Source organism: Hippoglossus hippoglossus, chromosome 6 (genome assembly GCF_009819705.1).
Source record: "Hippoglossus hippoglossus isolate fHipHip1 chromosome 6, fHipHip1.pri, whole genome shotgun sequence".
In the NCBI taxonomy this organism is placed as follows: domain Eukaryota; kingdom Metazoa; phylum Chordata; class Actinopteri; order Pleuronectiformes; family Pleuronectidae; genus Hippoglossus; species Hippoglossus hippoglossus.
This window is the reverse complement of record NC_047156.1, coordinates 5,833,189-5,847,314: the sequence shown is the minus strand read 5'-3', so window position 1 is coordinate 5,847,314 and position 14,126 is coordinate 5,833,189. Positions and strand designations below refer to the sequence as shown.

At 44.8% G+C, this 14,126-nt stretch overlaps 1 protein-coding gene across 9 annotated transcripts in view; it reads left to right on the top strand.

Moving 5' to 3' along the window:
* fgd4a (FYVE, RhoGEF and PH domain containing 4a) overlaps positions 1-13,070 on the top strand; it is a 47,529-nt gene extending 34,459 nt beyond the window's left edge. For 7 of the 9 annotated variants that reach the window (XM_034588236.1, XM_034588238.1, XM_034588233.1 and 4 more), the window contains 16 exons: positions 2,816-2,968; positions 3,826-4,054; positions 6,444-6,843; positions 8,867-8,957; positions 9,132-9,276; positions 9,452-9,608; positions 9,727-9,865; positions 9,951-10,009; positions 10,101-10,247; positions 10,583-10,755; positions 11,054-11,084; positions 11,179-11,259; positions 11,344-11,469; positions 11,627-11,764; positions 12,048-12,188; positions 12,284-13,070. In XM_034588236.1, the coding sequence (XP_034444127.1) occupies positions 2,816-2,968; positions 3,826-4,054; positions 6,444-6,843; positions 8,867-8,957; positions 9,132-9,276; positions 9,452-9,608; positions 9,727-9,865; positions 9,951-10,009; positions 10,101-10,247; positions 10,583-10,755; positions 11,054-11,084; positions 11,179-11,259; positions 11,344-11,469; positions 11,627-11,764; positions 12,048-12,188; positions 12,284-12,553 (2,480 nt within the window). In that variant the 3' untranslated portion in view covers positions 12,554-13,070. Of the gene's footprint in view, positions 1-2,815; positions 2,969-3,825; positions 4,055-4,241; positions 4,470-6,443; positions 6,844-8,866; positions 8,958-9,131; positions 9,277-9,451; positions 9,609-9,726; positions 9,866-9,950; positions 10,010-10,100; positions 10,248-10,582; positions 10,756-11,053; positions 11,085-11,178; positions 11,260-11,343; positions 11,470-11,626; positions 11,765-12,047; positions 12,189-12,283 lie in introns of those variants that run through there. The other 2 variants (XM_034588235.1, XM_034588243.1) reach the window with 2 other exon arrangements.
* Positions 13,071-14,126: the final 1,056 nt, after the last annotated feature.

Below are 14,126 nucleotides of genomic sequence, written 5' to 3'. Positions count from 1 at the left end.
CACGCTGTGCAGTTTTGGATTTATTGAGATAGAGGCAGACGCCTTCGGGGCTCAGGCCGCTCAGGAGAGAAATAAATTCAGCATCTTCGAAACGGTAACACGGCAGTTGCCATGACAGCAAGTCTCACTGTCCTGTAACTAAGACAGAGGCAAAAGGTCTGGGTCTCGGTCTGATTTGACAACTCCTCACTTCCTGGTAGCACTGTTTCGGTTTTCGTAAGGAGACAACCTATGTAAAAGTAGCAGTCATATCCAAAGTGAAAGCATATAAGACGTTGGTCATGCTTGAAGTCCTTGTCCATCAGAACCTTGTGTTTTATTTACACGAACGAGTCTCGTTTCCAGACGACAGGCCTCGTTCCCGTTCACACAGATGGAGGAGGCGAGTCGAAGTGGCCCAGCAGGGTGGTGGCTGGCTGCTTCTAATTTACTGTGCCGGCGGTCTGTCACTTGTGCCAAGCCAGCTTTAATGACAAGATGCCAGAACGAGCGTGTTACCCAGGAGCTCTAATTCCTGCCAAGCGCAGAAAGGAAGCGGAGATCACGCTGGTTATTTTTTACTGTAACAGACACATCTGCGTTTCACGGCCCCAATCGTTAAGATAAAAGCGTTAACTCAATTGTACACGAGAGCTGGCATACGCAGGCACAAACCGAAGGCCGTACTTCTGCATTTCCACATATACTCTATTTGCATCTCTCATTTTATGATCTTGAACATTTAAACACACTTAAAATACCTGCCCGACTGGCTCTGGCTGCACTGGGATGAGTTAGAGCTCAAGGGACTGGTGTTTGACACAGTTAATAACAACCTTAGGAGACAGAGACGAGCTGTGGACCGTGGACCCCCTGCATTATCCCAGGATAACTCCACCCAAGCCATACATGGACTACTTCATGTTGGACCTTATATGTACAATATGCTGTACAACTTGTCCCTGGGTGTTTTCTTACGATCTCTTAATGTGGCCGTGAGGAGAAACCAAGCACGTAATCAAGAGGAATTCCTGAGGCTGCCTCCGGGATTGATTGGTGATTTTGGGGCTGTGTTTAAAACGTCTGCTCTGCCAAACTCGGCGTGGGACCGTTTCCAGTCAGACGGTTTCTCGAGCTGTTGTCTTTAATTACGGTCATGTTGTTAAAAATAGAAAGAGTCACTGTATGATTCTGTGGCGATTTTGTTTCTCTTTCTGTTTTAGGATCGGTAAGCTAAAGATCACTGTCGAGAAAAAGAAATGTGATGGGGCCCCGAGCACCATCTTTACAATTCTTGCAAACAAATACAGTAAACAACACATATACATTCTTCACTCTCATAGTAGTTGTACATATTTATCGCAAATTAATTATGTTTACAATTAATCAAATGAGTTTATAATGTGAAAGAGAATTACCACCTCACACTCAGTTTGTACTTAAGTGTCTAAGTGAAAAATAAAATAAATTAAGGCAGTAGAATAAAATAGGGGAGGAGATTAAAAGAGGTAAAAGAAATGAAAAAGGATCAATCTGTTTAAAGTTAAAAGAGTACGGGTAGTGAAGATTGGTCTTACGCTGGATGCCAAGAGCGCTAACTCCAGATGTTTCCGTCTTGAGTTTGCTAACACTTGATAAGGTTAAAAACCGAAACTTTCTCCTTTCGCAGTTTACAGAAAACAGAGCAGACGTGAGCTGTAGTTTTTGCGGATGCAGGGTTATTCCTTCCCCTACACACACTGTTTATCCATTCAAGTTAGTCAAGGGCGAAGCTACATCGATTTCTGCTGCAACCTATTTATCAGGGCCTCTCGTTAAGTCACACACACTCGTTTAAAGGGTCGCCCTAAATGGAAAGTAATGGACTAATGGCCTATAGAACAATGAGAGGGCCCTCGTAGCTCCTGACAATGTAGTTCCATATACGGGCATTTGCCTTACTATAGGCTGTGTGTGTGTGTGTGTGTGTGTGTGTGTGTGTGTGTGTGTGTGTGTGTGTGTGTGTGTGTGTGTGTGTGTGTGTGTGTGTGTGTGTGTGTGTGTGTGTGTGTGTGTGTGTGTGTGTGTGTGTGTGTGTGCGTGCGCTGTGAGGTCAGACAGAGGTGGATTTAGGCTCCTGTAAACACTGTGCCTTAAATAAGTCTGTGCGTTCTCTCTAAACACCGATGCTGCTGCACCATCTGTGTCCAGCTGGTTGGTTGAAAGCATGGATCTGGATCATTAGCCAGATAATCAACCGAAACCGTCTGACACGCTCCGATATTTGGTCTGCAGCTGTTTAGCATGAGCATGTTCACAGAGATAAATATTTACAGTATGTTCTATTTAAATATCCTGTGATTGTCAGGGGGGGGTGGGGGTCGATGGAAGAAAGTTCAGTATGTTTCTCTGAATGGTTTATGACAGCGAGTGAGTTTTTGAAATCCACAGTAATTCTCCAGCTAAATCTAGATGTGAAAAGGTAAAGTAAAAATGTTAAATAACTGTGATTCATCCATTTACACCTGTTTGAGCATCACATGAGATTTTTCAGTGATATTCAAAATGTTGCAGAGACACTGGCCTTTTCAAACAATTTCAGATTTTTAAAGAAAGGATACACGTTGACAATATATCTGAATATGTCAATATCTTCATCATCGTCATCATTTGACATGAGGTTGCACCAGTGGATCTGCAGGAGATTTGTTGTGACCCATGGTTCTTGGTTGCGTGTCACTCTCTCACCAGTCTGCCCTCATTTACAGTTTCATCATCACTCTCTTTTCATTGAGCTTGTTGTAATTGACTCTCTCTCTCTCTCTCTCTTTCTCTCTCTTGTCTCTGTGTCCTTCAGCTCTCGGCAGTAGTCCGGCGCGCGATCGCAACAGCGCACCCAGCGTGCAGGCGTGTCTGAGTCGGGCCGGCGGTGGGACGAACAACAAGAGCAGGGGGGGAGTCAATGGAAGAGGCCCTGGCGGCAGGCCTCGGCTGCAGTCTAAACCAGAAGGTAACATAACAACCAGACACTCTGAGCTGTCAGACGACAGGAAACTGTGACAGGGTCTAGAGATGAATCATACGTGAAAGTAGTGACACACTGATTTAGTGTTCAGTCCCATGTTGACCTTTCTGCGGCTCTGACATTGTCCCTCTGTGTTTATTTACTAATTCTACCAACAGTTTATATAATCAATAGATAGTGTGAGTCCAGGCCTGGGAGCAGAGAACCCTGAGCCTCGTTCCTCTTTGGTTCCAGTAAATCATTGTGCACAGATAAGACAAGCCCCATTGTTACCGCTGCTGTGAACCAGACAAGAAATATTTCATTCCTGATTAACAAGAGAAAAAACATGTATCTCTCTTTCCTGAGCCAGGTGACTTACTAAATACAAGTTAAGGATGTTAAACACAACCAAAATCAAATCAAAACTTTACTTTGAAACCTTGGTCTCTCCATATTCTAATTGATTTGTTTAAAAGGTGCTGTGTAAATAATCTGATAACGAAACAATTTGATGTGAGTAAAACAAAAATAATTAAAGAAGAAGAAAGAGATGATAAAATAGAGAATAACAATAATAAGAACAACAGCAATTATATAGCATAAATGCCATAAATTATACAAATTATACAAATTATAAAAGTATGGGAAACTATGACAGCCAGGCTGAAAAGGTGGGTTTTAAGTTTACATTTAAAAACATCTACATTTTCAGCTCCTCTCAGATCAAGTCCATGTTCTTTTATAAACAGTCTGTGGTTCTGCAGCAGGTGTCTGGAGGCATCTGTTGGGATGTCTTATACCGCCCCCTTGAGCTCTAAGTTGAAATTGCAGTTAAATATTTCCTCCTGTCCTCTCTCCAGTGCCTCCAAAGCCACTGCACCTTCAGAGCCCAGTGACAAACCTCTCATCCCCACTGGGCCGCACCAAGAAACCATCACTTAGACGGGGCATGGAGGAGGGAGGAGGAGGAGGAGGAGGAGGAGGAGGGGGAGGAGGAGGAGGAGGAGGAAAGACGGCAGTGAACCGGGAGAGGGCCAGGGAGAAACACTCCAAAGTCTCAGACCTGATCAGTCGCTTTGAGGAGAACAGGTAAAAAGGTTTTCATACTAAATCTTGCCGACTTTTTTTTATCTTGACACATCAGCTCTGGTTGAATAACTCCATCTACGTCACTCAATGGCTTTTGTAATGAAAAAAAAAACCTCATTCAAACTGTCGCAATCCCAGTGACGGAAAACTCTTGCCCTTTCCTCATGTTTCCGTCTCGGTGGTTAATTTCAAGGAGGGGAGAAAAGCAGAAGTGTCTTTTATTAAAGTCTTGACTCACTGATAGTAGCTCAGACGAGAGCCGCAGACGGAGCGAGCGGAGATTAGCCTGTTCCTTCACAAGCCAAGCGTTAGCCAAGGGGATGAAAGGAGATTTGTACCGACGAGGGGAAACGCGGCTCCTCATTCAGTGGTGGGACAGGACTCTGCGTCGCGGGATGAAGCCCAGGTGGAGGAGGTAGGAGCTTTCTGAGAAACTTAAAGGTCTCTGCTTTTATGTGGATCCTTTACAGTTAGAGGGAGATTTAAACTTTCCTTTAAGGTCCAGATCCAGGATAATAGACTTTTCTACAAGGTTTCCCCCCTTTTTTTTGGTGTGTCTTACGTCTTGTTCTGTTAAGTTTGGATTGGAGCTGCAGCCCCAGGAAACGTGAGTGTGGCCTGTTGATGGTGATGAGAGGCACAACAATGGTGCCCTTGTCCCCCTCATACAGTGGAGCCCAGCAATATCCGGCAGTAGCAGCCCACTACTCAGTCTCCCTTCACTCTGTAGACTCACTCACCTCCGTCTCTGAGCTCTGAACGCAGGATTACAAAATCGAATTCCCATTCCCGGGCGTCCTCTGCACCTGTCGTCGCATTTTCAACAGTGAAACGAGGTTAATAAGAGCGATGTGGTGAATCTGTCCCGTTCACACTCCGGCAGGGCTGTGGGGATTAGCCCTCTAGTGGGAGAAAAGTGAGAAAAGACCCGCAGCTTCCGAGAACAGAATTAGCCCACTAATATACTAATCTGGTTCACATGGCAGTTGGCTGCCTCGAAGGTGCCTCGACAGCCACATGGCAACTGAAGCTGTTGTTGAAGCTTGTGATTCGTTCAGCCTGTTTAGAAAACACTGGACGTGCACTGGAAGGCTTTAGAGGAACTGTAGAGTGTGTGTGTGTGTGTGTGTGTGTGTGTGTGTGTGTGTGTGTGTGTGTGTGTGTGTGTGTGTGTGTGTGTGTGTGTGTGTGTGTGTGTGTGTGTGTGTGTGTGTGTGTGTGTGTGTTGTATTAACAATCCTCCTCCAGCTAATCACGGTACATTCAGTGTACCTCAGACAAATGGAGATTATCCTTTTTTTCACATTTTAAACACGTCAAGTGGCCGTCAGCCCAGAAGTGTTTCACCAGCCTGTTGTTGTTCCTCTATTTATACAGACTTCCTGTTTCGACCAGACAGTCGCACTCAGCGCAACAGTGAATGTCCCCTGAAGCCTGAATATATATATATATATTTTTTTTTTTGCATTTTTTGGATAGAGATGCAGCGTCTTTTGTTAATTTTCTGCCGAAAACTGGGGATGTTCTCAGTGCTGGAGGTTTCTGCTCAGATCTGATGATTTATCACCGTTTTTTTAAACTCAGAGGATCAGCACAACTGAGCTGAGCTACAGTAGCTGTAACAGTGGAAGTCTGGAGGGTCATTTATGGGGAAACAGCTGGACTGACTGCCGGGAGAGGAAGCAGGAGCAGCTGAATGGTGTACGTGTGTGTACGTCTGTGTGTACGTGTGTGTGTGTGTGTGGTTTCCATTCCTGTGCTATATTTCAAATCGTCTCCTGCAGACTGCTGTTAACGTTTCATTCATGTTCAAGCAAAGAGTGAAAGTGATGTTACAGCTAAATGTATAAAGCAGGTTCTCTCTGTGTGTGTGTCTGTGTGTGTGTGTGTGCGTGCGTGTGTGTGTGTGTGTGTGTGTGTGTGTGTGTGTGTGTGTGTGTGTGTGTGTGTGTGTGTGTGTGCGTGTGGTTGTGTGTAAGTAGGACAGCATCAATCACACTCTTGGGAGCTGTGTCGTACTCCTCCTCCTCCTCCTCCTCCTTCTCACTGTACCTCCATTCCTCCTCCTCTGCACACATACATACACACACACACACGCTTCATTTGCGTTACAGCAGCCTCTCCGCAGCCTCACAAGACAGAAGGAAGTTTGTGCATCTCCACCATTTTATTTTTAACCCTCACACTCACATGCAAAAGCTCTCTGCTCGCCCTCGTGTCCCACACTCCCAGATCAACGTGCCCGGGCAGAGCAGCTACTCAACCTCCTCCTGTAATCTTGTGTTTCTCTCCTTTTGTCTTCGGTTCAGGCCGTTAGTTAAACTCTCTCTTTTCTGTTGATGTGCTAACCCACTTCCCCCTTTTGCCTTTTTTGCCTCCGGTCCTGCAGCAACACAGAGCACAAGAGAGACACCTCACCGCTCAAAGCTGTCAGCAAGTCGACCAACGGCAGCCCGGCCCACCGGCCCAGCCCGAAGCAGACGGAGAGCGACAGGAACCAGGAGAACCACACCCCCGCGCTCAAGGATGACCACAAGCCGGCTGCCAACGGGGTGGTAGCGCAGATGGAGCCGGTGAAGGAGGATAAGAAGGAGCAAGAGAACGGAAGTGTGACGATAGAAACCGCCGGGCTGGTCAATGGAGATATGGGGGACGGGGGAGCAGAGCAGGATGAGGATCCTTCACCTCCACAGACAGGGAGGACTGATGGAGAAGCTGAGGAGGAGAAGGACAGTGGGGCCGCGACAGAAAGCGAGCACAGGAGTGAAGAAGCGAGCACAGACCAAAAGGTACAGTGATGAAACAGCGGATTTATCTTGTTTGTGTGAAGTATTAAGAGCCTCGTTCCGTCTCGCTGCTCTGACGGCGCAGCCTCGGACAAACAAACATGTATTTATACTCTGGACTTTCAGAGTAATTAAAGTCTTCTGATCTGCTTCAGTTCTGGGTCACTCGGACATTGTAAAGATTGAGTTACAAAGTGTGTATGGTCGTTCCTCACTGCTGTGTGTGTATGTGTGTGTGGGGTTATTTTCAGATGCCAAACGTTTGAGCAGCTGACTTTGCGTTTCACTGCCCCCCCCCCACACACACTCCCTGTGGTGGCTGCTGTTATCTGCAGATTATAAATATCTCAGGTTGGGATCAATCTGTCTTTCTCAGCGCTGGAAACAACCGTCTCCAGAGAGAGAGGAAGAGCCACGAGCAGCGGCTAGAATAACCGTCGTCATGTTTTCACTGGTGTTGTTTTACTTTGGAGCCGTCGCATGTTCCCTCAGTAAATCTAATCTAGCAGCCAATTGAGTCATGTGACGATTCCAGTCCGGATTACTTCTGAGTGTCTTTGTTCCCGTGATTGAATTTCCCATCAAAGTTATTTGTACAGTTTGTATTTATCTTGATCTGGTTCCTCTTTATCTCGACTGGTTCTAAAACACTTCTTTAACCCTTCCAATCAGTCAGATCAGAGGTTTTTATCTGAGTCTTTCTCCAACTGTGGACGTCCTGATTCTAATTTTTGGCCTCAAGCAATGAATGAAAATGATTTAGAAGACTTTATGATAAGTTTCAGCTCACTGCAGACAGTAGATGAACACACAGAGATAAAATCATGCCTCCAGATGCATGCAAATGTAGTTTCATATCTGCCAGATGTGACAATAAGAAACCGTTTGCTCATAAATTTGACAAAGCTACTTAGAATCTGGTCAAATTCAAAAAAGACAAAAAAATGAAGCATGCAAAGTGTCTTTTGAGGAAGTGGTAAGTTTCTAGGTTTCAAGCCTACGAAGAGGTTTTGAGCTTTAATATAAATGTGTTGTGTTTTTAAAGCTTATCTCGTCCTTTTTTATAAAAACATGTAAAATATCAATCTGAAAAGTAGCTTGTGGCTGCACCTTTAAGATAAAACTACAACGTAAACCACTATACTATGTTCAACTGTCTAAAAACATAATGATTTGCGTTTTTTTCTTCTCCTGAAATATAATATGCCTGAAAATACAAAACAAGAACTCATCTGTCAAACACTCATTAGAGAATCGTGGCTGTACTGACAGATGAATTATGTAGAAACCTAAAGCTAATTGCTCTCGGGACACTCACATCTCTACCCCACTGCCTTGGTGGGTTGCATAGTGTGAAATATTCCTCCATGGACATCGTGGTGTTAACTTTCCTGGCGGGCGAGAAAGACGTCACACTTCATGTCAGCGAGCTGGTGGAATTATTTCGAGTACTTCTGTACTGGTTGGCCTCTCACACAAACTCTGTCTCAGACTTTATTGTTTCTTTATTTAAATTTGGTGTCATTTCCCCTCTTCACTTCCTGTTCTGAGGGCCCTCCTCGCCACACCACAGTTTTAATAACACACACACACACACACACACACACACACACACACACACACACACACACACACACACACACAGACACACAGACACACACAGACGTTACATGCTGTTGTTTGCCAAACTGAGCTGAAGTGAAATCACGAGCTCGACACAGTTTATCCCAAACTTCTGCAAAATGTGGGTTTCATTGCGAATGCTTGTGAGAGTAAAAGTTGTGTGCACACGAGTTAGTGCGTGGGCAAAACTACACAAAAAAAAAAGACTTTCATTTGTTAAATTGGCTTCATGTGTCACAGAGAAACTTTGTGAGCTCCCATCAGATCGTACTGGTCGGTCATGCCTCGGAAAAGGTTGAGAACGCTGACAGAATCAGATCACGTCCACGAGCTCATTCGCAGCTTCATTAATAATTCAATGTTGTTCAAAAACTCATTTTAAACACGCTCTTGTTATTTTCAGGAGACGAACGAACAGAAGCTGTTTAAGATCGCCAGCGAGCTGCTGCAGACAGAGAAGGCCTATGTAGCCAGACTGAACCTGCTGGACCAGGTAACACAGTGAAATCTGCACCTCACTTCTCTAAAGCGTATTTACACATCAGAGAAACTGTGATGTAAAAACCGACAAAGCAAGTTTTCCCGTTTTCATTTCCCTTTTACGGCAAAAATGCATCTTCTCAACCACTTGTTGCTCATCAGCTCCGTGTTGTGTGTGACTCCTCAACAGTTCTGTACTAAGCTAATGGAGGAGGCCAACAAGGGAACGTTCCCGGTGGACGTGGTGAAGAACATCTTCTCCAACATCTCCTCCATCCACACCTTCCACAGCCAGTTTCTGCTCCCAGACCTGGAGAAACGCATGGGAGAATGGTGAGAGTCCGACAAATGATACGGATGATGATGAATGTTCTGTATGAAGCACAACACTTTTTTATCCAATAACTCATGTATACAAAATAAAACACTCACTATTTTTAAGATTAATAAACCAATAGATTGTTAATGTCAATAAGTGACTTACCTCTGTCCCTCCCTCCCCCTGCAGGGCGTCGAAACCTCGCATCGGGGACATCCTGCAGAAACTCACACCCTTCCTCAAGATGTACGCCGAGTACGTGAAGAATTTCGAGAAGGCCATGGAGCTGCTGAAGCAATGGTCCGACCGCTCTCCTCAGTTCAAGTCCACCATCCAGGAGATACAGGTACCGTGGACCTGGATCCAGTCTGGAAAAGTTTCTGATAAGCATATTTCATACATGCAAACATGCTGCAAATGTGTTAAGTGAAGTAAAATTTGTTTTACTGGTTATTTTTGGACAGACCCACGAGGCCTGTGGCAGCCTGACGCTGCAGCATCACATGCTGGAGCCCGTGCAGCGAGTCCCTCGATATGAGATGCTGCTTAAAGACTATCTGAAGAAGCTGCCTGAGGAAGACCCGGACAGACGAGATGCAGAAAGTAAGTGTCTCATCATCTCACTGCAGGGGGACGTTCTTATTTCTCTGAGGCCATATTTAGGTAACGCGTCCTTTTCTTTTTTCAGAATCGTTAGAAATCATCGCCACAGCAGCGACTCACTCCAACAGCGCCATACGGAAATCTGTAAGTTCAGATGTTTGGAACCTTTTTCCTTAGGATTATAAAACAGACTGTTACTAACAAACAAACAAAAAATGTCCCATCCGTTGTTCAGGATAATCTGAAGAAACTGTTGGAGATTTACGAGTTGCTGGGAGAGGAGGAGGACATCGTTCACCCGTCCAACGAGTTCATCAAAGAGGGCCACATCCTGAAGCTGGCCGCCAGGAACACGTCCGCCATGGAGAGATACCTCTACCTGGTGAGAGAACGAGCCGAGCACAAGAACATTCTCATGTCTAATTAAGGGCCCTGCAGGGAAATATGCTGAGACGAGACTCCGCCTGCACGAGTCAATTGAAACATTTAATGCCAGGAACATGTCTGTGTATGAATACATCAGGGGCACATTAGCAAATCTCTATTACTACGATTACAAGATGATTATGTTTTCCCTGTTTCTTATTAGCTTCAGGCTGAATGTCTCCCACCTGTGTAGTTTCAGTTTTCCTGCAGAGTTTCGGGCCAGAAACCCAAACTAGAAAAACGCTGATCTTTACTCTTACTCTAATGTTTCTTCTTCTTCTCTCCTGTCAGTTCAACAACATGCTGTTGTACTGCGTGCCCAAGTTCAGCCTGGGAGGACCCAAGTACACGGTGAGGACGCGAATCGGCGTGGACGGCATGAAGGTCCTGGAAACGACCAACGAGGACTACCCGCATACCTTCCAGGTGTCGGGGAAGGAGAGGTTGCTGGAGCTACAGGCCAGGTGAGCAACACGCTCAAAGAGGATTTACACTTATTTAAAAATAAACCTTTTTTTGTAATTGTAGAATTTTTGATGCAAACCACGTTAAAGGTGCAAAACATGTCATCCCCTCCCGCACTGAAGAATGTAATTGTATGTAATTTGTACCTCGTACAGTATAATGACCAAACCCAGGGTTCATTTTTAAATCTTGTAAATCTAAATAAGCTCTTTGACCTCAGCTAATTGCCATGTTGGTGTAATTATAACAATTTATTGGTTTTTGTCGCTTATTCTGTCTTTTGTTTTTCCTTCTCAGCTCCGAACAAGACAAGGCCGACTGGATCAAGGTACATACGATACAATCACAATGGTTTTTTACATGATTTTCTTACTTCAAAAGGTTGTTCAGAATGATTTCAATGCTGATTTTTTATCCTCCAGGCTTTCAGGAAGACCATTGAGATCTTCCAGCAAAAGAACGAGTCCTTCAAGAACGCATTGAAAGATGTGGAGGACGTGTCGGTAAGTGTCACGTCACAGAACTGTTCGCTCAAAGTTGAACTTCTCCGAGCCGTCGCATTGACCTCTGTCTTTATTTTAATACAGAAAGCGGAGCTGGGGAAGCGTGCCCCTCGATGGATCCGCGACAATGAAGTGACGATGTGCATGATGTGTAAAGAGCCTTTCAACGCTCTGACGCGGCGGAGACACCACTGCAGAGCCTGCGGATATGTAAGTAACATTTTTTGCATAATGCATGAACAGAGAGCGGCAGTGGAGCAAAAACCTCACGAGTACAACTGTAAACCCAGAAGCTCTCATGTGGATCAGTGTGACGTCTCTTCATCACCTGGGAGACTGACCGATCTCGTCTTCCCGTCTCCTCCAGGTGGTGTGCTGGAAATGTTCAGACAACAAGGTGCAGCTCGAATACGACAACAACAAGACGAACAAAGTCTGCAAGGACTGTTTCTCCATCCTGAAAGGAGAGACAGTAGCTGAGGGGAAGAAGAAGGGAATACTGGAGGTAAAGAGGATGCATTGACAACTAGAATTTAGATCAAGACCCATGAATTATTCCCTGGGAAATCTGTGTGAATGTTAACGAAGGTGTTCTGCTTTAAATTGTTTTCTTTCTTGGCCCTTGTCTGATCCTTCCACCGAGTTTTGTCCAAATCCATTCACTAGTTTTTGTGTAATCCTGCCGACAATCATACAAACTAACCTACTGACAGGGGTGAAAACGTGTTTGGATACAGATACATCTATCATCGAGTTTAATCTGATGTTGTGTCGTTCCTCCTGTGCAGATCGAGGCAGCTCAGTTCTCCGGCAGCAGCATCATGTGTGGCTTCCTGCAGTACTGCGAGAAGAACAAACCCTGGCAGAAGGTTTGGTGCGTGATCCCTGAGAAGGAATGTCTGGTGCTCTACCTCTACGGAGCTCCACAGGTAAAACACCACGAACAAAAGTTCACCCCCCCCCCCACAAAAAGATTATTAATTTGAAATCAATCATATGGATAACGGTCTTCTCTCCCCCCCAGGACGTGAAGGCCCAGTGCACAATCCCCCTCCTGGGTTACTCCGTGGACGACAGCGTCCGGCCCACAGACACGCCGGCCAGCTTCCGCCTCTCCCAGTCCAAGTCCGTCCACAACTTCTCTGCTGAAACCGAGGAGCTCAAGCAGCGCTGGCTGAAAGTCATCCGGGTGGCGGTGACGGGAGAGGTGCCAGAGTGCCCCCCCACCAACGGCACCAATGCAAACGTGACTGAGGACCACAGCACCCAGGAGGCGGCGACCGACAGCTCATAGAGGCCTTTCCTCTGTCGAACTTCTGCTGTTGTATTGCTCGAGAAAGACGGGATGAGCGGGGGTGCGTCTCCATGGCGTCTTGGAATCTGACTTCTAAAGATTAAGTGGACAAAAAGAAATCAGTGCTGGATAAGCTGCCTTTCCTCGTAGCTCTCCTGTTTCCCCAGTTTCCTCCTGGATTTTCTCCTAAACTTTGATTCAGAGCTGTGCTGGATAACTAAAGGATCTCTGGTACAATCAACACTAGAGCAGCGGAGTTTCTTGGAAGTCCCTAAGACTCGCACTGTTAAGTAAGAACAGCTTAAACTCTACAGTCTTCAGGGACCTCGGCCAAATCCTCCTGAGCCAGAGGACGACAGGACGTGAATCAAAGCTGAAAGACGGTTCAAACTATGTCTGCTGGTGCTGTGACTCAGCTGTGTACATGTATAGTATAAATGTTTTGTTTTTTCGTTTTTTGAAAAGGAACACGTGTGTTTTTAATGTACAGAAATCAGAAAACCATCTAAGTATGATATTAATCATTTCTCAATATTCTGCCGCTTTTTCTTTGCTAAAGACGATGGTTTAAAAAGTGAGAACATGAAGGAGATAAAAGATAATTTCTCTCTTCACTCAGCCTAATCAAACTCTGGATGAGCTGATGTGTCTGTCTGCTCTGAAGCTGGATGCACCCATTCTACGAATTTGCAAATTAAACCAGTTTTGAATATATATAGATGGATAGATAAGAATAGGAATAAATAGATTTTTGAATATACTCAAGCAAAAGTACCACATCAACTTTTCTACTTCAGTAAAAGACAGGAAGTACTTGCTTTTAAATATACTTAGAAGTACTGTATCCTGTTCCCTAATGAAGCGTGGTCTACTTCATGCTTATGGCTGAGCCTGGGCTATTCAATCAAGCTGCACTAAATTGCTCAAACTAGATATAGATACCAGTCGTCTTAATGTGCCTGAAATAACGTCCATTGTAGAATCTTATGTTACAGAAAGTGACAGAAATTCCTGTATCTGCATTAAAGTTTTAGATGTTAAAACAGTTCTTACAGCTTGGTCTGGAATGTCTCTTTTAAAATAATAGTTTCAATATTAAAGACAATGGCGTAAATAGACAAATCTTAATTAATTAATTGTGTTTCATCATCGGCTGCTCCCCCCACAGCCTGAACAGTGCAGTTTGTATTAAAATATCACAGTGGTGGTTTTAATATATCATAGAAAGTGATGGATGATAAACCTCAAACCGTCGTCCAGCTCCACAGCAGCAGACCTCAGTTCATGTGGAGAGAGATTCTCTTCACATGCGAATGCAGCACAATCTCAGACAGTGAACAAGCTGTCGCGGGAGAAATGTAAATGTACTTTTAATGCTGTAATTATTATTTAAAAAAGTAATTTATAGAGAATGACGAGCATGATCTGTTGATAGTAGCACAACATTTGTTCCCTCGCTGTCCACGAAGAAGAAGAAGAAGAAGAAGAAGTAGGCAGATGTTTTGTTTTTTTCTATGAGCAGATGTATTTCCACTAACTCTACAAACGCATCACCTCGGCCCTTCAGCGGGAC